The sequence below is a fragment of the Brugia malayi genome (assembly GCF_000002995.4).
Source record: "Brugia malayi strain FR3 genome assembly, contig: Bm_v4_Chr2_contig_001, whole genome shotgun sequence".
Taxonomy (NCBI): domain Eukaryota; kingdom Metazoa; phylum Nematoda; class Chromadorea; order Rhabditida; family Onchocercidae; genus Brugia; species Brugia malayi.
In genome coordinates this window covers 9,953,638-9,979,971 of record NW_025062476.1, presented here as the reverse complement: position 1 = coordinate 9,979,971, position 26,334 = coordinate 9,953,638, and the positions used below count along the sequence as shown (strand labels likewise).

General features: G+C 30.5%; 2 protein-coding genes across 2 annotated transcripts; one reads left to right on the top strand and one right to left on the bottom strand.

Moving 5' to 3' along the window:
* Positions 1–861: 861 nt before the first annotated feature.
* On the top strand, positions 862–13,899 carry Bma-twk-30 (cation channel family protein; the record flags this gene model as incomplete). Its single annotated transcript, XM_043079113.1, has 31 exons — positions 862–912; positions 1,516–1,671; positions 1,842–2,025; positions 2,128–2,297; positions 2,388–2,547; positions 2,734–2,920; positions 3,127–3,263; positions 3,434–3,587; positions 3,800–3,954; positions 4,341–4,441; positions 4,725–4,935; positions 5,258–5,352; positions 6,604–6,819; positions 7,165–7,275; positions 7,591–7,893; positions 8,046–8,134; positions 8,337–8,488; positions 8,911–9,002; positions 9,180–9,304; positions 9,636–9,753; positions 9,983–10,135; positions 10,515–10,646; positions 10,810–11,008; positions 11,236–11,319; positions 11,509–11,702; positions 11,836–12,025; positions 12,232–12,331; positions 12,450–12,639; positions 12,974–13,072; positions 13,430–13,579; positions 13,708–13,899. The coding sequence occupies 31 exons, from the start codon at positions 862–864 to the stop codon at positions 13,897–13,899; spliced, it is 4,650 nt and encodes a 1,549-aa protein (XP_042935047.1).
* Positions 13,900–15,937: 2,038 nt separating this feature from the next.
* Bma-cutl-9 (Zona pellucida-like domain containing protein) lies at positions 15,938–24,270 on the bottom strand (the record flags this gene model as incomplete). The annotated part of the gene is made up of 10 exons (XM_043079112.1): positions 15,938–16,101; positions 16,645–16,762; positions 17,959–18,079; positions 18,397–18,475; positions 18,759–18,904; positions 19,120–19,262; positions 20,140–20,324; positions 20,826–20,987; positions 21,372–21,530; positions 24,213–24,270. The coding sequence occupies 10 exons, from the start codon at positions 24,268–24,270 to the stop codon at positions 15,938–15,940; spliced, it is 1,335 nt and encodes a 444-aa protein (XP_042935046.1).
* Positions 24,271–26,334: the final 2,064 nt, after the last annotated feature.

The following is a 26,334-nucleotide window of genomic DNA, read 5'->3' as shown; positions in this document are numbered from 1 at the left end:
ATCTCAGCAATATTTCCATAACACTTTTTTTTCTCTGAATGATCGAAAATGACACTAAAGTTTAAAAAAGTTAAAACAAAAGGACGACACAGTGTTTGTGTGTCACACGCATATCCGTATATGTATATGTGGTCAATAAACGTGTTACACGTGGTATTCTTTAGAGAAAAAATTATTCTCCATGAAATTGGTAAATGCTTTTATTTAATTTTGTTCACTTATTTCATTCTTCATTCATTTCATTTCTATTCTTTTATGATATTTCAATGTATCACTTTGAGAATAGAATAAATTAAATGTTATATTTATTAATTTAAGATCTGATACTCAATTTAGGATTTTGGAAACCAGTAACTTCTAAAATTGTTTCAGCTTCAAAAGCAGCAAATATTGAATTTTGATTCCCACAGGACTTCCACATGTCGATCTTCTCAATTTCCTTGAGCACCCGAACAGCATCATCATGTTTTCTCCGTCAAGTTATACTACTCTGTCATTTCCATTTCTTTTTTCTTCTTCCTCGTAACACTCACTTTGTTGACGTATGTATCGACGTTTTTAAATGCGATAAAACGATAATAGCTAAAAATGCCAAGATGCATCAGTTTGAATATAAACTCACCAATAAGCTGTCTGTAATGTCTTTTTTAAGGTATTCATTACTTCCTTTTCTTTTAAGTAAGCAAGCTGTATTCAGTAAAGGCCATATTCTGGCAAAAACATAGCATTTATAACTTAAGTTATATTTGACCTTTATACAATTTCAAAGTTTTGCACATTTTTTTAAGGATTTTACGGCGTCTGATTGTAACCAAAATCATCTCTCCACACTTCTTGCTAATTGTAGCTTGCATTCTATACATGGTAATTGGGGCATGGATATTTCAAGCGCTCGAAGGACGTCACCTCAAAGTTTGCAAATTTTTGAACTTCGATAATAATTAAACGATATGACCGAATAGTAATAAAAATACAAACTATTATCCATTAAAATATCTGAATTAAGACGTCTGCATTTTATAATTTCAATTTATTCCCTGCCAAGAAGTGATTAAATGTTATAAATGTTCAAGTTTGTAATTTTCAAAAAAAAAAAAAACGACAGTATAAAGTCTTTCATCGCTTCCTCTGCTGCAATTATTAAGCAATTATTTCCAGCTGAATAACTATGAAACGATTCCGTCGGATCGTTAAATAAGTGTTGAAATGACTGTGCTATTAACTTTAATACATAAAAAAATGACTATTCAACTATTGAGCTTTTACATTTGAATTTATTTAAACATCAATGGTTGCAAACAGTTTATAAAAAGATTCTCTAACTTTTTTCATAAATATGAAATTGTTTTTTTTAAATTTCCTTCATATATATGAAATTATGTTTTGTTGAGACTCAATTTAACACAAAACATTGCATAGGTGTTAAAATGCACCCAATTTATGTTATAAAAGGTATAATACTGTCATTGAAAGAGTAATCATCGAAAAGATATATTATTGTGCTTATAATTTCAGGACATGAAAGCAGCCCAACTCAACAGAATCGATGTAAGCGTGGAGAAGTATATAGATAGAATTTGGGATTTAACACATTCTAAAAAATATCAAAAAATAAGCAGATCAGAACTGAAGGAAATATTTAGACGCGATAGTAGAGAACAATTTTATAAAGTAATTATCATATTAATCATCCTAACACAATAAATTTAATTAATCTGCCCAACAAATGTTATATAAAATTTAACAAAATAACTGAATCATCTGTTAAAGATGAAAAGTTACGATAATTCTGAGATAGAAAATGTCTACCTCGTGATTTTCTGTTATTTAACATATTGCAGTACGTCGATACCGTGTTTACCGCTCATCTTAAGTATCGACATGGCTACGATACGAATGCTCCGTGCTGGGATTTTATTACCTCGTTTTTCTTTACGGCAACGATGCTCACATCAATTGGATACGGTTATGTTGCACCATCAACATTCTCCGGACGTTTATTCGGTGTCATCTACTGTCTCATTGGTAAATGTCATATAAAAATTTGATTCGTGGCATAATCTAAACTATGTTTTCATTAGCTTTTACATTTTCCAGACTGAATTTTTATTTTGCATCAAATTTCAGGCATCCCACTAACACTAGTTACAGTGGCTAACATTGCCAAGTTCATATCAGAATGCGCTTTTTTAATTCATTACAATTGCTGGAAAAAATTAACGACATGGAGAGATCGCCGGAAAGGATTTACGATCCATGATCTTCGACCTATTTTCAGTGAAAATGAAGATGAACAAGTTCTAAATTATGATCTTCCCTTTTAAATTAGTATTTAAATAGTGACAAAAAAATTTTTACATGGATACAATTCAATTTTTATATTTTAGGAATTATTAGACAAAGTAAAGCTTGTTCGCTTTCCACCCGTAATTTTATTTCTAATTGTGTTCTTATATGGCCTTTTCGGCTCATATATTATTCAAAAGAAAGAACATTGGACTTATACCGAATCAGTGTATTTCACATTTATTAGCATTTTGACAGTTGGTTAGTATGAATTTCACAAATGTTAATTTAAAAAAAAAAAAAAAATCAGTTAATTATCATCATTGTTTTAGAAAATACTACACAGCTGAATAGATAGTATGAAATTGGAGTCAATGTTATTTATTTAAAAATCAAATAGTAGTTTTGCAACTTAAATAATAATTCGAGAAATACTGCTGGATGCAGGTTTCGGTGATTATCGCCCAGAACAGCAAAACATGTTGGTAGTTTTGTGTGTCATCATGGGTGGCATAATTCTGACAACAATGTGTATGGATGTTGTCGGTCGAATGTATCTAAAGGAGATTCATTACATTGGCCGTAAAATTCAAACGAATAATCCCTTCTTTTTGATTCGTGAAGCAAAAGCAAGGTGTTCATGTATTTTCCACAAAAATATTATGCCAAAATAATCAAATTACCAGTTTGATCCTGTTGACTATAGAACTGATCAAATTGATCATTGAGTTTTAGTTCCAAATCACTTGAGAGATATTTTATCTTTAGAACAATACTCCATTCATTTTTTGCTATCTGTTCTTCACAAGCTGGATTCCTATGAATTATGTAAAAATTTAGGCGACGACGACAAGCAACTGCAAGTATGCTTTTGGAATTAGCAAAAGGTATGATATTTGAACATAATAATACTCATATGGGTGCAATGGCCAGAAGACGAATGAGCAGAAAGCTTCAAAAACGCGGGCCACGCATGTGTGAGTTTTATTCCTAAAAATAATTTGGATTATATCACAATGTAGATTTCTCACTCATTGCAAGTTAATTATATTGAAATAATAAGATGGTTTGTCAGTTATCTGCAAGTAGAAATTCAGTTCGTTTAATTCTTCCCAATTTAAAAACATTTCATAAAATTCATTTTTAGTAACAGATGATGAATTTATGTTCGCTCGTCTGCCACCAGATCCACCACGGGAATGTCAGGTTGTTTCCACATCCGCTTATTCAGTACGCCTTGCATGGGCACCAGCATTTTCTGCTGACGATCAAGTTACCTACAATATACGTTATCGGATCAAGTTTGTAATAGTAATTTGCTTAAGTGAGGAAAGACTCGATTTTGAATCTACTATAGAAAAAGATTACTTGAAAGTGAATTTTTGCTAACTTCTCATGTCAATGACACCTTTACACATTTTCATTTCATTATGAGAACAATCCATGAAAGTTTGTAATTTGAAAATTGTGCTTTAACAAATTCGAAGAATTACATTCAAGAAAAGCAGTTTAGACATCAAGAAGACAGTAAAATGCGTGAACTGCGCGGCATTCAAGGACATTCAGCGGAAATTATGAGCGTTGATTCCTGTTCTTTGTATGAATTTCGTATCACAGCTGTTTCACGCTACGGTGAAAGCAAACCAGTCTATCTAGTGCAATATACAGGTAGATGAAGCTTTCCCACGCCAAATCCTTAAAATTCCGGTTGAAGATTGAGTAACCTCACTTCTTTCCAAAAAATTTCGAAAATATTATTTTAGATCTATTCAAAAAAATTGATCGAAGAGCAGCTTATTCCACAATTTTGTTGTATCTGCTAATCCTTTTGTGAATTATTTTTAATTTCAAAAACAGCTCTTAGGGATTCGCAGAAATACTAAACAGAAATGATCAAAATTTGAAGTGAAAAGAAATATTTTATAAAATTGAACTCTTGATAAAAATCAAATAAGAAAAATGTAATACAGATAAAAGAAAATACTTTATGATTGAAAACGAAAATTCTTATATAACTTCTAAGTTGAGCAGTGTATTGCAGTAATGTGTTGCAGAGCCACAGCTTAGCCCACAACATATCTTAGCTCAACGATTGAATGCAAACACTATCGAATTATCTTGGGAACCACCTTATAAACGCACCAGAGATGTTGCGGTATATATTAGTTTTGTGATATTATAACTTTGAGAGTACATTCAATAACCTTAGTCGCCTAAAGACATTTGCGCAGTTCAATTCAGTTTATTAATTAATATTCTTCCACACCATTCGAAACAACGATATCTTTTTCAGAGCAAGAGAATATCCTACCGAAACATTAATTTAAAGTATTTAGTTTTCCTCATAGAAACTTTTGACATTACCTGAGAGATTAACTCGTCTGAGCTAACCTTAGAATGCGATAAAAAAATAAAATATGACAATGTGCAATTTTCAGAATTATATTGTTTATTATACGGAAAATCCTAATGCTCACTTCTCAGTCTGGGAACGCATCACAGTTCGTGGACAACGAATAGTTTTTCCTGATCTACGCTATGACTGGTTCTATACGTTCTGTGCCACGGCTTGTTTCAAGGATGGACAGCGATCACCACTATCTAGAGCGCTATTTGTCAAGACTGAGAAGTTGGAATTCCGGCCTAAATGTTAGAACATTTATGGTTTTCTTAAAATTTCAACACACTGCTTGCAAAAATATTCCTCACAAAGAGAATTTTAAGTTAATCCAAAAACAAAATCAATTCCCATTGCATTTAGTTGAGATAATGAAATAACTTTTTCACGGAAAAAAAGAATGAAGTCAAACAGATGCATAACAAACAAGTTGATCAATCTCCTCCTGTTAATTTAAAATATGTTAATATGCAATTCTAAGAATCAATTCTGGCACGGATTGGTACTTTTATTTTGTTTTCATGGATAGATTATTCCATGTTTCGTATAAAATATAAGTGGTCCTACTTTCAGGTGTTGGCCAATCGCATACCATTGAAGTAATGAATACAATACAGTATGCAGAAGATGAAATTAATGAAAGAGTGCCCTTATTGCCTCGAGACTATGTATCTTTTCAGAACTAATAGTTGTACGAAAATACTTGTTGAATTAATCTGTAATGAAATCAAAACATTAAATTCTTGTAATTCCCTTCAAATTTGGCTATATTCGAATTAGTACCACAAATTATTCATACAATGTTGTTGATTCCCCCTGAACAGCTGGAAAATTTTTACCAATATAGTTTTCAACGATAGGAGCATTCTTGTGCTATTTAGTTTTTCTGGAAATAAAAAAATATGTTACTTATGAATATTAAACGCTGGCAAGTTTTCAATGAAGCAAAAAAATTAGCAAAACATATTTTCCATTCATCTCATTCTGACACATTTTTAAAGAAAACAGTTACACTTATTTTTAATCATTTATTTATGATAAATTTGATGGCATCCTTTAAGTGACACTTCCTGCTACTCAGATAAATTCCTTCATATGCAATATAAAAACAGACAAATTCCTTCACACCAGAAATAAAAATAACATCAATTTCATATCATCTACTCATTCTTACTCAATTCTCCTTTATACTAACGGATCATTGCAAATTACTGTCTTATGAGAAAGTTTTCAACGATAAAAGATTAAGACAATGGGTCACACACAAATGTTTAATTCTTATTACAAAATAACCTTATGATCAGAAGTCTACTGAAAAGAGGGGATCTATAAGAGAGATGATATAAAACCCTTATCATTGATAAGAGGGTGATAAAAACGATAACAGAGTAGAGATGCCACTGCACAAAACATTCTGAATGAAATAAACAATTGACCACTCCGTGAAATGAAAGTATCCTGAGCAATCGCATCCTAAAAAACCTGCACTTTTTGTGGAGTAAACAGAGATTAATAAGAATCGAAAATAGCATAAGGAATGTGTAGACGAAAGAGTAATGTGATTTCTGAAATAGCATAAGTGTTGGTAATAGTATGATGGCCTAATGATATGTCATTCTTGATGGCTAGGCCACTTGGCTAGTTTCGGGTAAACTTTTGTGGCAGATTTAGCTAAAATGTTGGAAAATATTAGAAAATGTGTTCTTCTGTGGAAAATTGACTAACTTCACTAGATAATTTCTTTTTCTTAAATCCAGCTTTGCGTATTTGTAGATTGATTCACTTACTATTTAATTATGATTAATAATTTGTTGATTCAAAAATAATCTTAAGATGGCACTGTTTTGACCGAAGATTATTACAAAGTATTTATTTATCTATATTAACGATATACTTATCTATGTTTTATGTGTATTCAGGACGATAGCAGGATGAGAAATGGACTTGCAGAATCATTATCGAAGTGGCTTACCGAGTCGGCGTATAATTTGGCTATGTTTGAAGGAAGGCATGTTGTTGTTGTAGGAATTGTTGGAAAAGCTTCTAATGATTGTTCTAAGGCCGATCCAATCAATCACTTATTAGGGCGCCCAATTTTCATTCAGCCAATCGTTGCAGAAGGCAGTACTGCTTCGGTAAGCGATTAACTTCATATGTGTTCTGAAGGCAGGAAATTTCTTGTGCAGTCTTATACTTTTTATAACTTATTAAAATTCTGCTTTTCAAATTTCCATTAGGTTTTCTTTTTTTTGTTGCATAACACGTATTTATTTGAATTTTCGCTCTAATTATGGTGATAAGCGTAGCAATTAGAGGACTGAAACAGCCATTCTTCTTCAGAAGAATAATGTACATAGCCACGTCATGCCTTCCTATATGATACTATAGGGAGGCATGACGAAACATCTTGGCGATTCTCATTTAAGATTTTCCTGGATTAAATATTTGTTTCACTTTTGATATAAATAACATAGTTTTAGATTGAAGCTTACTATGAATCAGAATTGTCAGTTCTTTTTTTGCATCTTTCTGGTTATGGTGATTTATGCTCATTGGAACATTTCGTACGAAATAATGATAGCGACCAAGCGGTAAGGATGTAGTGAATGGTCTTATGTTGCTGGTTGGGTTACAAAAAAACGTGTTTATTATATAGATGAATTTAGCAAGAAAACTGTGATGCTTCATTATTCAATTTTATTGCTTCATTATTCAATTTTAATTTAGTGGAAAAATGCTCCACTGAAATATTTCCAGAATAAATTTGGAACTTTCGGAAAAACTATGTGAATTTATACTAGATACTTTTAATTTTATGTAACTTATTCAAAACTTACAACTAACTATTCGTTGATAGTGAATATGCACAGTTCATATTTTTTAAATATTAAACTTATGAATTTCAGGATTTCTTCGAACTTCTTTCGCAGCAGGAAATCGACTATGCACGATGTCTGACCTTTCTCCTGCTTTATTCGCATCTGCTCATTTACATGGAACCAGGTTGTCGATTTGATCAGAATTGTTGCCGTGATTTGAAACGAGCTAATGAACTTCGACGGTTTTGTCAGAAAGAAATTCGGATAAAATTGTCAGCTGTTACGGGTTTCCCACAAGGATGGTCTGCTGAAGGACGCTTAGCTCAACCGCGGTGCCTGTTTGCTTTCCATCGTCATTTACTGAGGGGTGATTTAAATTCCAGTAGAAAGGTCAGTCTATTCCCGATTTTTCAACTGTCATTTTTAGTTTTTATTTATTGTTCCTAGTCACGATTATGGGCAGTTGCTGAAGTTGAATGGTTTTAAAATATCAATAAATGCGCGCTAATATTTAAGTTTCACAGAAGTTCTGTTGAATTCAGAGAGAGCTGAAGAGCAAACTCGTGGAAAAATTAGAACAGCAAATATATCGTTGTATGCAAATATATGGACTTGTTGCGGCTGGTGATAGGTGAATAGTTTTTTCCAATTAAATTTTTCAAAATTCAACTGTCTTTTCATAAATCACATTTAGAAATTTTCAAGATGAAATGAGAATATAAAACAACTGTTCAAAAGAACCAGACAGTCAAGCTTTAATATTTTTCTCAAAGAATGGGATTGTGACTTGTTGTATAATATTTTTCCCGGCAAAAGTGAAATTTTTTATTTAGAAATTGCCCGTGTAGTTTACCGAAATCTTTGGAACAATTTGTTTACTTATTTTCGGTAGCAGAATCATTTCATGATGTTATTCGTGGAAGTTTGTTGATGCTTATTGAACGAGGTAGCAGTAAAGAAGGCAATGACGGAAGTGAAAAAAGTGGTATTGATTTGTCAGTTTGTTTTGAATTTTCATATAAAAATTGGATTTTATTTTCAAGGGACTGTGTTATTTCCTCTATATTTCTGGAATTTTACTTCACTAATTCTGCACTTAGTCTCCGGTAAAGGAAAGAGATAGATATTTCTAGTAGAAGTGAATACTATACGTATAAAAATTAAGTAGTAGTTTGGAAATAATTGTTCGAATTCCGACACTTACAACAAAGTGCCTCTACATTACTGCTAAGAAAACATTTATTTGCTTTGCATATTCTATGGTATCGGATAAGTAATTCATAGCTCTGTTTAACTAATGGTTTAAAACTGTTACGAATAATTTTTTTTGTCCCTAACTTCTTTACTGTCTCATTAACTTGATATCCTCATTTAATTAACTAAATGTCATATGGAAGAATATTTCAGAAAAAGAAGAGCGTAGTGATTTTGGTGAATTTCTGCGGTCTCACATCGATCTCGTGCGACAAGATGAAGAGAGAAGGAGATATCTTTATGAAGTTCTTTTTATAGAAATATTTTCATGGAAATTTTACTGTTTTAGCTACTTTTTCTCCATGATTAATAAGTTACATTCGCTGCTAGTAAAAAAAAAAACATACTCTCCAGCTAATTTTTATTTTAAAATCTTTTTTAAAATAATTTTTCTAAAATCTTTTTTTAAATAATTTTGACAGATACCTAAGCTGAAGTGGCTTTTGATTGGTGGAAGAATCATTTATGATCAGTTATTCCGAACACAAATCTTTAGTGATGAGAAAATATACAGACTTAGTAGCCTTGAACTACAGTTTTCCAAAAGGTAAGATGACAGTTCTGTTTCTTAGAAAAGTCCGTTTTAATTATTTATTTCTAAATCCAGAGCTGTTTTCACATGCTTTTCTAACATACTACGTTTCAACTCCTAAATTTAGAGACTTTTTGAATAAATTTGGATTAATAACATCGGAAGCTTGTAGCTTACATAAGCTGACATATTCTATTTCTTAATAATAAAGATCCACCTTAAAACAGTGATTCCTTCACTTTTGCTTCCCATTTGGTAGTCCTTATCTATAAATATTAAATGAAAATTAATCATAAAATTTAGTGATAAAGATGCACAAGTCATATCATTATAAAATATCTTTAAGCGTGGAGAGTACGTACATTGGACAAGCTAAAGCAGTATATCAAAACGGTAACAAGGATACACGTGATTTTGAGAAACGAAAATCACAGGTTTTTACGAAAGCAGAGCATGAAGCTAAGGTTGGCTTTATTTTTTCTTTAAATATGATATTATGACATCAATCTTCCTGAAGGTTTCGTCTTCCTTTTGTGATATTCAAGAAAAATCTTCTCTAGAGAGGGATTTCAAGATTTTTAGAAAAAAATTTAAAATCACTCACTGACTTCGTTGGAAACATAACAGACGAAGCACATATCTATGTTAATGAATGACTAACAGAATTTGTTAAAAAATATTTGAGTAATTTAGTTGGCACGTGCAATGGAACATTTGGAATGTATTTATCATGGCACCACATTAGGAAAGGCTAAAGAAAAACTGAAACAGGAATGCGAAGCTCTTTGGGCTATTCAAAAAGCATGTGAATTTGTTTCCCTCACTGGGAATGAATGTGTTCTACCGGTAAGTTATTTGAGCGTTAACATGAGGGCAAAAATATTCGATATTTGAGCAAATGCCAAGACAAAATCTTCTATAGTAGCCGGTGTTATTTATGTCGTCATAGAAGGATTGTGGAATACAGTGTTAGTAATTTCCTTAATGAAGAATTAGCCTAAATAATATTAATGCTGCTGACTTTTAACTTCCATTTGATCGTTTTCACTGTTTGCAAGATAAAAGTATTTGGTCTATATTTGATTACTTAATTTTCGATTTGGATGCCAAGGCATATGGAGTAAATTTTCAAAGCTCTTGGAGACAGATTTCACTTTTGAATAAATAATTTTGGTATCTTAGTCTGTAATATCTTGCAAAAAGGAAATTCTATATAATTTTTCAGGTTCATTATTCTCTATCGGATGTGGAAGTGCCAGCCACGAAACGAGTTCCTCACTCAAGTGGAGCCCGTTTCCTTTCTACATGTAATTGTGGCCATTCGCAGGCATTGCGGAACGATCCATTTTCATTACGTGTTCGTTTTGTTTCTTTCTAATGTGTGTTTCATGTCTAGTTGATTTCAGTGAATTATGAACAATTCATTTGAATTGATGAAGTAAATATAGTCGTTACTATAAACATTTATCCTCTTATGTATCTGTGATAATATAATGTTCAGAAATAGTGCACTGTTGCAGGAAGCCAACCATGTTTTCTACATTCAGTCGCAGTTTACATGTTGCAAAAATATGGAAGAATATGAATTTGAAATTTTCAAATATGATGATATTAATGAAGCATCGTTAGATATAGAAAGTTTACCGGATAAATCACAAAAATCGATGACTTCTCCAGAACATAGTTTTTCCGAATCTTCATCAACATCGATAGGAGAAAGTAATCGGGCTTTTGTTTTTGTACTTTTCTCTTTTTATCTCTTTAAAAGTATTGCATTGGTAAAATGATTTTAAAACACTGGTACATTATATCTGGTGCAGAACTCTTAGTAATTGTATTATCCATTATTCTTATGTTCTGACAGAAGTGCTTATTAAGAAACTATGGTATTGAATTATTGCGAATCCAGAAGTTTTGTTTTGGTATTTGTATATCGATATATTTAGACGATTTGAAAATGCTTTTGGATCGTGATAATCCTTTGGAAGGTGATGAAGTACATCGTGAAAGTATACAGTCTCCTTTTAAAAGTAAAGGTTTCTTTGTTTTAGTTTAGTATACGCATAAGTTTGCATCGGTATACTGTTAATTTCTTTTTAAATATATGCTTTCTTTAACTGATGTATGAGGATTATAATTATGCAGTGATTTTAAGATTCCTATTGCTTTCTCGACTATCTTTTGAATTTTTTGTCACATTAAGATTTCTAATATTTCAGCAGTAGGTACAGATACTGATGATGTCGAGAAAGAATTAGAAGAAAAGAAAGTCTCTATATCGTCAGGAACGGAAAAGTGTGGTGAAGAACAAACTCCTGAAGAAATGGAGAATAATGATGAAGAGGATGATGAGGAATACGTTAGGACGGAAGAGGTTGAGCAACCATTTTTAGGAATGCGGCGTCATCGAGCGGTAAATTCAAATTCCTTGCACCTTTGAGTAAAGACTAGTTCACAAGTAAAAAGTCTGCTGAATTCAAGAAAAACAGATACCGTATACTATATTGATCATTATGACTATATTTTTAAAGTGCAAATGATTATAGCACATGGATGATTACGAATCGTGGTCGCAGGAAGATGAAGAGGCTATTCCGGAAACTGAAGCACAAGTTTCATATCTTGATGATGATGATGTGCAATTACGAGAACCGGACATAGATAACACTGATAAGTTAGATAACTCCGCTATGAATTTTGAAGAGGAATTAGCAAAGCTAAGAAAATTATGCAAAGGTATGAATTTGCTATTTTTCTTTGCATCCAGTTCGTTATAAGCTTTTCTGTTCAAAAACTGGTTTATGGGCTTGTTTGGAAGTATTGCAGCCATAGTAACTTCTCCTATCCCTGATGTAGCTATCATTCGTGTTCTTTTTCTTCTTTTAAATTCTGCAGTTTCTTACGTAGTTGAAGTGTTGTTTTTTCTGAAGAATTTATTTTAGGTCAATTTTTGGAATGTGTTCCGAATACAGAATCACCATCTAGAAGACCTCTTTTCCCCTCATGGTCACTTTTATGTCTGGGTGCATCAAGTTTGTACAGGTTTCTTTTACGTACAATCAATTCAGTCGAATTAGGCTTTCAGTGTGGCGTAGTGGTTGATTAATGTTTGCTTAATCTAGTTGACTTAATCACAATTAATGAAGTTTGATTAGTTTAGTCATAAGGCTGGCCTTCGCGATATGCCAAACTTCAAAAATGGGACGCAGTTTCTTTTACCGGTCGATGTTTTTGTTACAGTCGATCCTGAGAAATGGGATATTGATATGAAAGAAATTATGGGCGATACATATGGTGTGAGATCGAAGCGTCTTATCAAAGTGAACAAGAGTAATCGTGAAAAAGTGAAAGTACTATATTTATTTGCAGAATTGAAAATCAAATGATTTTCAATGTGTTGATTCAAATTTTTGCTACTAGTAAAAATCAGAAATCCAAGTTTTAGATTCATTCAAAATTAACCTTAACCGTGTTTTTCGTCATTTCTCAAGTAGTAATCAAATTGCTTAGAGCTTCTTGAATAAATTCTTCACTGATCGCTAATCTTTATACAATATACAATCCGTTTTAACTATCTCCTTAAATCATGGAGGCTAAATTTCTTGATGATTTTTCGAGTCATTGTAAGATGGAACACCAAATCTTTCGAACCATAGACTATGTTTTAGTTTATCTGTTTTTTAGTTGTTTGTTGGATTTGAATATGAATGCCCAAGAGGACATCGATTTATGATTCAGGATATGCATGCCAACACTGGAGTGAAAGCAGCATTGAATTCAAAAGTGTCTTTTACATTTACACTGAAACGTGAATTACCCTTTTTATCGGAAGAGTGTTGTAGCTAAGTCCTATCATTGCCACTTTAATATTTATTATTTAGTGTAGGTTGCAGTAATTTGCAGTATAAATTTAACTAAGTGATCTGTGAAGTCGATGAGTTTGGTTATACAAATCCGAGTAATTATAACTGAGTATAGTGATTAGAACAGCACTCTTTTAGAATCTTCTCCAGTAAAACAAAAACTTAGTATTATTATCAATATATAATTTCTTCATCCTTTTCTTTGTTGCTTAATTACAGTAATGAAATTGAATCCTATATTTTAAAAAAGTTAAGTGAACTTAGTATGATTCTTCAGGAATCGGGGTCAACTTTGATTCGTTCAGATTTACCACTGTGGACAAAATGTACATGTCGTCGATTGCCGCAAGTAAGTGCTCAGTTGATGCGACTTCACGTCGTTACTCCTAAAGCTCCGGTTACTGTTGTCTTGAATCCTCGTGTTCAGGTCCATTTTTCCTTATAATTTTTATTAATAAATGAGAAGACTTTCGGTATTAATTTTATTACAGTTTATAAAAATATATTTCTGATGTCTAATACACTTGGTATAATTGTTAAATTGAATATTTTTAGCCAACATCAAAAGAGCCAATATACCATACAGGAGAAGCACCCATACATCTGGAATGGGCACGTTATTATATTTTACGGTTCCCTTATGTTTATGCTGGTCCACATGGAACTGTTCAACGACCCAGTGAGGCCGCCATGTCAGGCAAATTGCTGGCAAATTGTGTTGAAGTACAATACATACCGATGCATTAATCTTGTTGCTTTCTTGTATTCGTTCTTTTTACCCTGTTTTTTTTTTTTTTTTTTCATTTTCCTAAGGATTTTCCTAAGGAATTGAATAAAATTGAGGAAAGGTTTTTCTGGAGGTATGGGCATGGAAAATCTGTTTATCATACATGCTGAGATTTTCAAGTTTTTTGTTGAAGATAAAGTTGCATTTAGAAGCAGAAGTACTTTCTGTGCAACATTTCTTGATATGTCAGTACTTCATTATGTTTATGGCATATTATAACTTCACTTCACAAAAATTTTTTCGATTCTTTTATTTGCTTGCTTTATTTGTTTGATTTGAAAAAGCGAAAAAAAGAGAATGAAGTAGTGCAGGAGAAAAGCTTGGAAATCAAAGATTGCAAACTTGAACACTTTTAACTTGTTTTTATTGTGGAATTATGGTGTTGGAGTTGTAAGCCAAGATAGTTTGACAGCAGAATGTTGAAATTCTTCAGTCCCGAATATCCTGCAATTTCGAATTTCTTCAAAACAGTATTCCACTTTCTTTGGAGCGATGTGTAAACACTATATGAATTTCGGTTCAAATGTAATATGTTCATGGACAGACATGTTTAAAATATTAATAAACGAGTTATAAATTTTGAAAATCTTTCTTGCTTATCATTGAAGGAGACTTCACTGGAACTTGAAATACTTTTTTATATCATTATCATACTACAGTTTCAAAACTGGTAACAGAAAAATAATGCATAACTAATTTTTAAACGGTCAGATTAATTGCTTACTCAGAATGGTCATCAGTAGGTTAAGAGTTTTTTCTTAAGATTTGATGGAAACATTTTCAAAATCCTTTGCAGAATACTTCGCATTGACTTTATACAAAAGGTTTTTTTAAGTTTTTAGAAATATTCGATAATGAGAGAAAATAGAGCACGTGTTGACCTCGTTGATTTCCTTATATAATCAGTTCTTGTAGCTTTTTTCCCTTCCAGTGTTATCAAAATTTTCTTCCTTTTTACTCACTTTTTTAAAATCGGTGTCAGTATTTAAAATAAGATTAAATTTGTTTTATGTATATTTGAAGTGGAAAGGATCTATGCTTTTTTGGTTGAAGTGCTTTGCATGCTTTGTCTTACACTACAGTTTTTAAATGCAGCAGAAGTACTTTCCACACATTTAAAGCTCTTAGAAAATCTTTTTTTAAAGAGTTTCAGTTAAAGATTTAGGAGTAAGCTCAGTTATGTCGATTCATATATGCGAAGAAAAAGTAGAAGATGGTTTGCTGAAATGGTGAAAAAATCTTAAAAGTATTAAACGATGTAATTAAGGCAGAAGATTGACTTTTATCAGTTAGGAAATAAGGGGAAGAGAAAACCTAGAAACATCTTCATAAAAGTGCTTAGTATAAGAAATTCTCATCCATATGTACTTTAGTACTAGCAAATAATTCATGCATTCAATAAATATCCTTATATATAAATTTCCACCTAAATGAAAAATTTAGTCGTGAGAAGATTCTTTGGTGACGAGATAATTATCACTTTTTTGATCTGGCTAACCTGACTTGCTAAGAATTTCCTCGTTTGTAAATTTTTGAGATAATAAGATCAAATTACCTTTTTGTCAATATTCATCAATTTGTAGTATATATGCCTAAATACATACATTATTTACTGTCACTTGTTATTATGGAGATCGTGTGGTATCGAAATATTAGTTACAGTTTCCAATGGCGATTCATTGAAGACAATCTCAGTTTGGCTTAAAGTATCATTAATTAATTTATTGAGCAGTATTTGTAAAGGGATTTTCAATACAATTTCAAATAATCCAGTTAATTCACAGTCTTGAAATTACATTACTATATGCGATAAACATATTAGATTACAGCAGATTAATTCTGAAGTTTTACAGCTTGTAATAATGAAGTAGTGAAAAAAAGTCTTTGAAATTCTTGGATTATTCTGTGTCGTTCTACTCGGCACTGCATTTTAACAATATTTTAATAAAATTGCATATGCGAATTTGGAATGTAATCACAAATTAATGGATACTGGTATTATGAACTGGAGTTGATGATAGAAGCACCAACAAGAGTCGCTGTAGTGGTAATTAGAAATGTAGCACTTGCAATGATGCATGCAAATTGAGTCACCGTTAAGCAGTATCGCAACGATTTACCGGATAATGAGGGATTTAAAATTATTTGCTCTGATCCTACTCCTGTAAATAATTTTAAAATCAGAAACAGTGAACACGACTAACAAATTAGTATAAATTTCTATCATGAACAGATATCACACATTTGCTAGCATTATTTCTTAAATATACCACAAAACTTGATTAATAAAGAAAGTTTGATGGAACATAGAAATCTTCGCAGTATTTTGTTCCTTCATTAATTCTTAATTGCATAATTAAAAATTATACTTTGCGATCTGACAAAAAACTAACTTTACTGATTACTGCTTTTTGAGTTCCAAAAAAAAAACTATCTGAGCAAATGAAACATTTAAGGCATAAATTATCAGTGTATCCGCTCAGAGTTTTATTACTCTTGCAGTAATAGCAACACAACACTTATGAGTGTATTGTGGACTGTCTTCGTGACAAACATAAAATCAAACCTTATCCATGACTGTTTTATAGGAAATAATTGGAATTGAGGCAAATTCACATCAACTTTGTGCTGTGTGGAGATTTTTCTAACCAGAAATTTGCTGAGATCAGCGTAGTCAGATTAATTAAGGAAATCATGGACTATACCTTGATCATCATCATCCAGGTCGATGATATTAATCCTTGGTGTTCGAAGAATCAAACTTTCTCTGCTAATATTGGATAACTCGCGACGTCTTCGTTTATTATTAGCGCATTTTGGTGGCTGAAAAATGAATAACAGTTCATCAAATAAGAACGTAATTAAACTATTTCATGTGAGGAAAGGAATGACAATTCATTTCATTGTTGAATATCAATTTCAACTTATTTAATTAAGTTCCCAAAATATCGATCAGTTAAAAGCATATATGCTTTTGACATATCTGTTACTTTCGACATATGTCCTAGAATTAACGCTGCACTAGTAAATTTTAATGCGAAGCTTTATGATTAGAAAATTATCCGAACTTTAATAACTTCTAGTCCAATCCAACTGTGATAAATTAACAATTTTGCCAAAAATTAATTACTGGAACTTAATTTTTACCGGAAATTTAAATAAAACGAAGGAAGAAACAACGAAGAGATGAACAAAAAAAGGATGAAAAATCAAAGTATGAAAAGGATGAAAAATCAAAGTAAAAAAAGAAAAAGGAAAAGTTTTTCTAATCAAATAAAACTTTGAATTAATCTTGCATTTTTAAATCCAAGTTGAAGTTTTTCGAGTGACAATTATTGTTTTCCAGAATACTGCCCAAGCTAAACTTTCCTAAATGCTTTGATTATTTATTTATTTAATCGTAAAAGTTAGAGTTTATATTATTTGCATTCTTTCTTTAAAGTTTTCTGCAGAATTTAATCCATTAGCACAATAAGAACTCAATTTAAATTCAAAGCTGTGACAATTCCAGACAAAATAAGATGGCTACATTATTGGGACAAGTTGTGGGAATAATCATATTATTCTACCAAATTATAGATTGAAACTTATGCAAAGTTTTTAGCAATGGATTCATTATTCTTGAATCAATCCATTTTCGAGAATTTCAGACAGCGAAATTCACTCTTTTTCCTTTGATTATCATAACAACTAATTACAATTAATCATTAGGGCTTTCTTCAAGGTATATCAACTTTATGACAAACTGAATTCATTTAAACTGAGCTCTTAATATTTAACAAACTCATTTCTACTCAAAATTAAACTAGACCCATTTATATCATTTAAATTACATTATATTTAAACAAACACGCTATTAATATGAAATTGAAGTTGTATAAAGCTGGCATACAAATAATATAAATTTCCTTAATAACAATCAAAATTAATTAGGGTAATAAATTGTTAGTGAAGTTTATAAAATAAAAACTTATCGTAATCAGTTCGCAATCTTGTTGGCCTCGCAGACAAATCAGAACATCACATCGGAAACTAATATCGGAACGATCAGGAAATTTGAAAACAGGTGCTCGTACTTTCACTGACAGTAAGTCTGATGCATATTCTAGATTCGGTAAAATATAAGGATCCAATGTACATCTCAAAATATAACTTTGTTCAACAAAATCAAATATACTTGAATTAGTTACTTGAAAATAGCAATAAATGGAAATGAACTAATATCATTGCCTAATGCATTGGTTTGCTACTTAAGTTAATATAATTATGGCATTTAATTAAGAAGAGAGTCAGAAGGTACTGATTCATAAATTGAAGAATTTTTACAGTTATTGAAATAATATGATAAATGATTTTACTTTTTATGCATATTGAACAAAAAGAAATCAAAAAAAAAAAAAATGTTTAATAGAAAAAATGATAACTATCACAAATTAAATGCAAATTAACAAACGAACCCGTTATCATCAATAACAGAAACTTTAAAGTTGTCATTTGATTCTGCATAACAGTTCCTTACCAGCATTGCATGAACACCTGAAATTTTTTGTTTAATTCAAGCAAAAAATGAGTAAATGGAAATTTCAAGTTCATTCAGAAATATTCTATAGAATAGTTCCTGTGCAAATTGTAAATGATAGTCTGAAATAGACTTGAAGATTAATCACAGTAAATTCATAAACAGTTCCAATATTGCAGGGAATTTTATAAGAACACATTTAATTTAGTTTCTTTGAAAGAATCTTAGTCATCTGTAAGTATATTTAAGACCTGATCAATTCAAAATATAGATAATTTCAATTAAAAATTTTTCAATAACCTTTGAAGGGACTCTGACAAATCCATTTATGCTCGATGAGTTCACCAACCCGAGCATTCGTGATTACTTTGCCAGAAGAACTTTTAACCTGATAAATACATTGTGGTGTATTAATTTTTGATTCGACATCTATACTTGGAGGCATACTGAAAAATTCCAGAGTAACTCTTAATTTATCACATCCTTTATGCGAAAATTAATTTAGGCTCCTTATAGAATTAAAAGTATAGGTTATGAAGGAACAGAATAGAATACAGTGAACTTCCTTGATTGAGTTCACATTTAAAATGCATTATGTAGAACATGCATTGACAATCTGGATGACTTCAATAGACACATGGATGTTTTCAAAAAAACAAACCTAACGCTTAAATCAGTATCGATCGTTTCACTACCTTCCATATATGCACATTGAATACGAAATGCTCGATCTAATTTAGTAAGTAAATTCTGATGAAAGCTAACAATTACTGTTAATGATACAATCATTGCTCGAGGCTCTGTCTGAAATTCTTTTAAAAATTAGGGGAAGCCAAGAATATAAGAGTTAATGCATTCCTTATTGAATTGTTAAATATTTCTCCTCAGCTTTACTAGTATCTAATATTTGAGGCGCCTATTCCTCCTACAATACTTATGCAACTCTAGCAAATGTTAGTCTTATACTAGTAGTATTTGTCTTTCTTAAACTATAGATCGTCACTAGGTAAGTATATCTAAGGAAATTTCGATAATCACTATAACTGAAGATGCTTACATTCAGTAGTTTGTTTTTGATTGTCCTTAACCTAATTATAAAAATCATCAACAGTTTTATTTTTTTCTTTGAACTTTCTTTTGATTTACCGCTAAATTATTGAATTGCCATTGTCTTCTGTCAAAGACATAATGAGCTTTTTTTACATCATTTTTTCTTTCTTTTTTTTAAAATTTATTCATGCAATAGACAACTGCTCATTAAATATATATTCATTACTTCTCACACAACTTTTTTCCATGCATTAATAAAAAATTTGAATTAAAAAAGAACCAAAGGATTGAAAAGTATTTAAGTGAAGGAGAAATATACTTGTTGAGATTTGATTTTCTTAATTCAATTAGGTCGCATATTATTGTTATATGATTGCAGAATCAAAAAATTTAGAAGTTAATGAATGTATTTGTTATTAATGGTTACATATTTTGTGATCAGTTTCTCTAACATAATATTAGAAATAAATCTTCTCTGTAAACGATTTAAACAGTTACCACTTTTTTAATCTGAAGATTGATAAGATGTGAAACAAGTGAAACAAAAGAAAATTGTAGCTCAGATACTATCAGTGAATTTTTGATCAGTGATTTCAGGTTGAACAAATAATTAAATGAAGGAGAAGTATACTTGTTGCTCGTATTTAACATTACAATTGCCAAATCTAATAAGCAAATCAGCAATGCCATCGGTATTTTCTCCTTCTTCAATCTTCAGCTCATCTCGACATATCGGGCATGGTGGACAATGAGGTGTTGTGGAAGCTGTATCAAAGTGTCTTGATGTGTGCGGTTTTGTCGTTACGAATCGGTAATCTACAGAATCGAGCAGGTTTATTTGATTTATTACTGATACTTTTCTTCGTTAAATTTATTGATATTATCAATGATATCATCGAAAATGATATTATCAAATTTCTTAAAATTACTCAGCTTTCAAGCATCAAACGTTTTAAACGTTTGATGCTTGAAAGCTGTAATTTCTAACTTTCTAATGTATTAAACAAATTTCTTTCCAAAATTTATTAATCAATTTCGCTATCCTTAAGCCCAATCTTTAATGATAAATTGGTAACCAATTTCATTACTTATGCTACATTCTGATAACATATTTAAATGAGTCGATTCTTCCTCAATTATTTCAGGATTTTGCTAGCTAATTACTTATCTCAAAGTGAAGTTTTCGGTCTTAAGATTAATTGAGCCATCTTTTGTTATGATAACTTTCTCATCCACAAAGAATGCAACTTTTTCTCTTCAATTTTGATTTCAGTTAAATTGTTCATTATTCCTGATGTTTATTTTAATTTTCTTCACCATGAATAGTACTAGTCATTCTAATTGCTTCCGGATTGCTCTCTTCTGCTTTACTAAGCAAACTTGCTCCTTGTATACTTTTAGCCAGTGGTTGAGAAGATGACATAAATGCTGGCTCATCTAACGAATCGTTCCTTTTCTGTATTGCACTGTTTGCAGTCTCTAGAAATATTTATGTTCACTAAATTCAAGCTAGAATTTATCCCTTAAAATTCCAATCTTGCAATTTATCTAATCTAATCGGCCATATCGTCTACCTTTCTTACTTCCTCTTTTATGGCAAAGAAAGGAAAAGATGTAAGGTTAAAAGAGGGAGCAAGAATAATAAACATACTTGTTAGACTAGAATATCGAAAAAAAGATTCTTAACTCATATATATTAGAGAAAGAAAGAAGTCATATGTTATTACTTATATCAGAATTGATTAAAATCAAAACCTGTTCGAGACTCCTTCGTACAGTACTGATACTCAGTAAAACTCTAAGGGATGCGCATATCCAACAATTTCAAACCCTAAACTTTTCAGCTATATATTTAAAATTTACCGTGTGAATGAAAAGTATTGGTAGAATCAGTTTCACTATAATTTCGATTACAATCGCTGTTTCCATGTTGTCCTTTGACGAATACTTTACCGCGAAAAGGCCTTACTGTTTTGACCGAAAATCGGATAAATTCATTTCCACATTCTACCAATGGTTGGCCTATGACAATTATTTCAAAACTTAATTAATAATTATAGATTAAGTATTTAACTCTATTTTCTAATGTGAAGAAAATCCAACCATCTTTTGATGAATCAAAAAACCAAAGGAACAAAATCTTTTTAGCATTTATCGTAACGACTAATTCAGCAAAGTAATCTTAAATTCTTCTGACAACTGGTCTCTTGTACTCAGTTAATGCAGAGAGAATCAAAATATGCCTTATATTTAAAAGAAATCAACCAAGTATAAATCACAAATTGAAAAAAATTGGCCAATTTAAAGAATGAAGAAATTATCGATGTCACCTGAAATCCCATTTTGCACAGTGTTGAATGATGATAGCGAAGTCTAAAAATGCTTTCCTTAGACAATAAACACAAAATTTTTAACTCTATTTCGTTTTTTTTTTTTTTTTTTTTTTTTTTTCGCATAAAGTTAATTATTATAAATTAAAAGGTAGTAATTATTATTAATTAAAAAATGTTATGAGATAATTGCAGCCTTCTCTGATTAAAAGAATTTATCAGAGATTTTATTCTTTATGACCTTTTGTAAATGACTCATTGTAAATCATAAATATCCATGCATATTTCATTTAATGATGTCTCATGTGGAAGAAGTCAAAATTAGAGAAATAAATTGAAAATAGAAAAGGTGATAAATAAAAGACTAATAATTGTTGCATTACTATGGTTATTTAATTAAGGTTATCTAATATTTGATTTCAGGTGAACTGTTGTGTATTTGACCAATTACAAATGATTCTGTGACTATGATATATAATCACATTCAGTTTGAAAAGTTAACTATAAATTAATAAATAAGAGCTGCAAAATTATCATATTTCTCGATTTTTGTCAACAAATGTGCTAGAAATTAACAATAAGAAAATAAATTGAAAATGAAAAAAGTAAATAAAGATGGACGAATAATTATAAGTTTTCAGTAATGTTAGTAGGATTTACAATAATGTTTACTTCAATTTTATTATTTGTAAAAAAAAATAAATTAGGAATCAATTTCTTTGAATAAGTTATAATTGCTAAGTGAGAAACTAATTTTCGATTGATCAGAATTTTCTCGTATCATTTTCTCATATAATTCCAATTAAATTAAGCTATGGTGAGCTTACAGTTAAGGATAACTTACTTCAGCAGAAAAGATATTTTCAACTTAAGGTTAAATGATGTTACTTAAAGAACACAGAATAATTATAATATAAAATCAAAAAATTAAAACATTAAATGATCTAAACCTTTGTAATAGCTTAGCAGTGATACAATAGTAAATCTACAAACTGTAATTACAGGCAGGAAATCTACCTGGATAAGTGAGAATAATAGTAGCTGCAAATCCATTGATGTAAATGACTGCATTTTCTTAAGAGGTACGTTACGTGGAAGGTTCTCGGAAAATCTGACGTGAGGTTTGATTGATCGTGAAGACAAATGACAATTATTAGAAAAGGTAAATGGTTCATGATGGATATCTACTACTACTATAAGAGAGTCATTAGAAGGTCAAGGGGTGGCGTTTCTATAAATATTTCTATTCACAGAAAGGCTGAAGATGAGAGTAATTTTTCTTTTCATAGTTCAATTACCTATTCAAAGAAGAGGACGAGAGCAAAGAGTTGGAGAGAAATGCGCAAAACAGAGGCAGATGGATCATTCTCATGAAATGATAATTCATATTTAAATTTTGAAATTAGACGAGAAAATAACTTTGACAGCTTATCTAAAGAATAGTGCATTCTAATTTTATTTGAAATTAATCATAATAAATCATTTACAATAGAAAATGTACCGCGGTGTCTGATATGAAATGGGGTAAACACGAAGAAGCGACTTGCTAATTTAATATTTTTTATAATCAGTCTTATTAGTTGGGTGGAAATATTGAAATGAAAATTTTATTATCAATTTTTTTTTTTAAGGACGAAATAAATTTCGAAATTAATACGTTTTATCATCGTAAAAATGATTAAAATAGAACTGAGCACGTTAAACGTCACATGACGACGATATGATTTAAAACTTGGAGATCTAATTAAAGGGAGGAGGTGCAAATGATTGAACACTGTGTTCACATGTGCGCAACTGATTGAAGTCCTAATCTAAACAGCCAAATAATCCTATTAATCCAGTTCGAATCATCGTCATATTTAACAACATTCATTTTCATTTTCCCTACAAAACAATGTGTAACAAATGCATTCATGGTATCATCACTGAGTAGAAGATCTCACTGGATGTAGTACAAATTGGCAAAAGTTTTACATATTAACACTTCATAGTTTTCTATAAAATTTATGGTTCTTTTCGCAGTTTAGTTGAAAAAATTAGCATAATTACATAACAATTTATTTGTATTTTAATAATAAATTAGCAAAAATAATTCATGCTATTTTGTCCCTACAAAAAAACAGAAAGTTAATGATGCATTGCATTCCAAGTAAAATTGAAAATTTTTACAGAAGATTTCTATCATTTCAATAGTTCCTCAATCTTCACACATTCTTAATCAAGCAGCGCTGAACAAATTATTGACGATCTCAAAAGTTAATTCTATTCTCTTCCTAATAAATTTGATTATTTTTTCATTCGTAAATGGCAAATGTCTCACATGCACATCATAAGCAATACTTTTTATAGTCGAAGGAAAAGAAATCTAACAAACCAAAGATATAATAAATCTCAAGCAAATCTTTTGTAGGATTTGGATTTGAAGTGATCATATTTCTTTGTCCTTTCCTTGCCAGAAATCCTGAAGGAAAGGAAACAATTTCAGTTATACTCGGTCTAAAAGAGCAATGCAAAACTATAAGTCCAGCGGAGTGTAAAATCATATACTCTTCAGTTTTTAGGCATATCTTCAATGTTACCTTTAAAGTTTCGCTTTTTCATTCAAAATTTTTACGCCTCAAGTGCACACAAAAAATTTCTCGTCAAACAATATTACTTTACAATTTAATGATCAAAAACCAATTTATTAGAGAGTTTCTGAAAAAAAAAAAACCCATTTAGTTAACCCCGAAATAAGGACCATTATAATCTAAACATTTTTATAATGGTAACTGAACTTTAAAGTTCTGTAATTTCCAATTTCCAAAATATTAGGAATCTTTACACTTCAACCATAATTTTAATTCTGATATAAAATTATATTTGATGAAACTGATTCAGCAAGTTATCTCAAAATTTTCCTTTTCGATGAAGATGAATATAACTAATTTGTTAACTGATATAATAAAAATAGAAATAACACCGCTTTTTTTATTTAAGTCGGTAGAAGTTTATATAACATAAATTTCCCTCAATGTTTTCTTAAAGTTCAACAGTTTAACTTAATTGAATTGAATTATATAAATGACAGTTGATTGTAAAATAAGTAATTGCCATACAAAGAAATTATATTATTAAAAATTTATGACTACTGCCCAATTTTAATTAACTGCTTAAAAAAAATTTGAAATTTAAAGATGAATTTTATTGCAAAAATGGGAATTTGCGCTAATCATGGCATTTGTTTTATATAATTCAATTTCAATTTGTTAGCCTTTTCAACTTATTTGGGATTTACTGTCCAAAAAATTGAAATTTCAGGATCGAACTCTATGTTTAACGAAAAAAAATATGGCTGAAAAGAAATTTCAATCACAGGCATTCAGTGCATTTATGAGGAAAAGATTGTTTGCATAGTTCGATATATTTATTAAAGTTACGAACACAATCATACTAAATAACACTGTGACTAGCGATCGTCGATTGTAATTATTATCAAATGTATTTCTTTTCTATTATGATTGAGTGCCATCATAGTATTATTGATCAGACCAGACCGGATCACAGCATTTCTGACCGGATCATAGCATTTCTGACCAGATCACAGCATTTCTGTAATATACTGTGAGATTCTCCAAAAACTATGCGAAAATAATTTCAGAAATAATTCGAATAAGTGTTACTCTTTGATTAGTTTTAAATGATATGTATGGTTTCGTACTTCATAAACTATTGCATGTTATCATTCTCATTTGAAAACATTACAAAAATTGAAAACAAATATTTAAAGGTTTTTTACAATCACTTAGGTTCCTTATCACTTCTTGAAACTATGCTAATTAAGAAATCAAAAAATCTTCTAGTACTGAGAATATTAAGAATTCTTTTTTAATATTAAGAATTCTCAGGTTGGTAAGAAAAACTGTTAAAAAAAATAATACCTCTAGAAAGGATCAAAGTGCAGAAGATTAAAACTATTAGACTATTATAACTATTAAAACTAATTAAACTTTCGTAATTATTTAATATCAAATTTAATTTTTTTTTTTTTTTTGAATTTATTTTATATGGCACAGACGGATCACTCAAATAAATATAGTACAAAAGTATCATTTGAATTCACTAATTAAGATATGAAATGTAATAACTTTTATGTCATACACTTCCACATACAAACTTTCCCCTTCAAATATCTGAAAAGTGCACGCATCACTCATACTTAATACTGCAAATTTTGCTGATTTCATACCGTGCGAGGATCTTAATTTTCATAATAGGTAAAGTTTAGTAACACACAGAAACAATCAGTGCCACCTATCGCCACACTCTGAAATTTAGCAAACCAGTTCAAAATCCGAAGTTTAAGCAATGTTTGCTAAATTTCTCATAGTTTCGCTAGTTACTATGTTCTTTTTTTCTGTTAATGTGCTGGACTTAGAGTGAAGATATTTCATCCACGAGGCATTATTTTTACATTGAAAATGTCACGCCTACGTGTGTGGGCGGTTTTTGTTAAA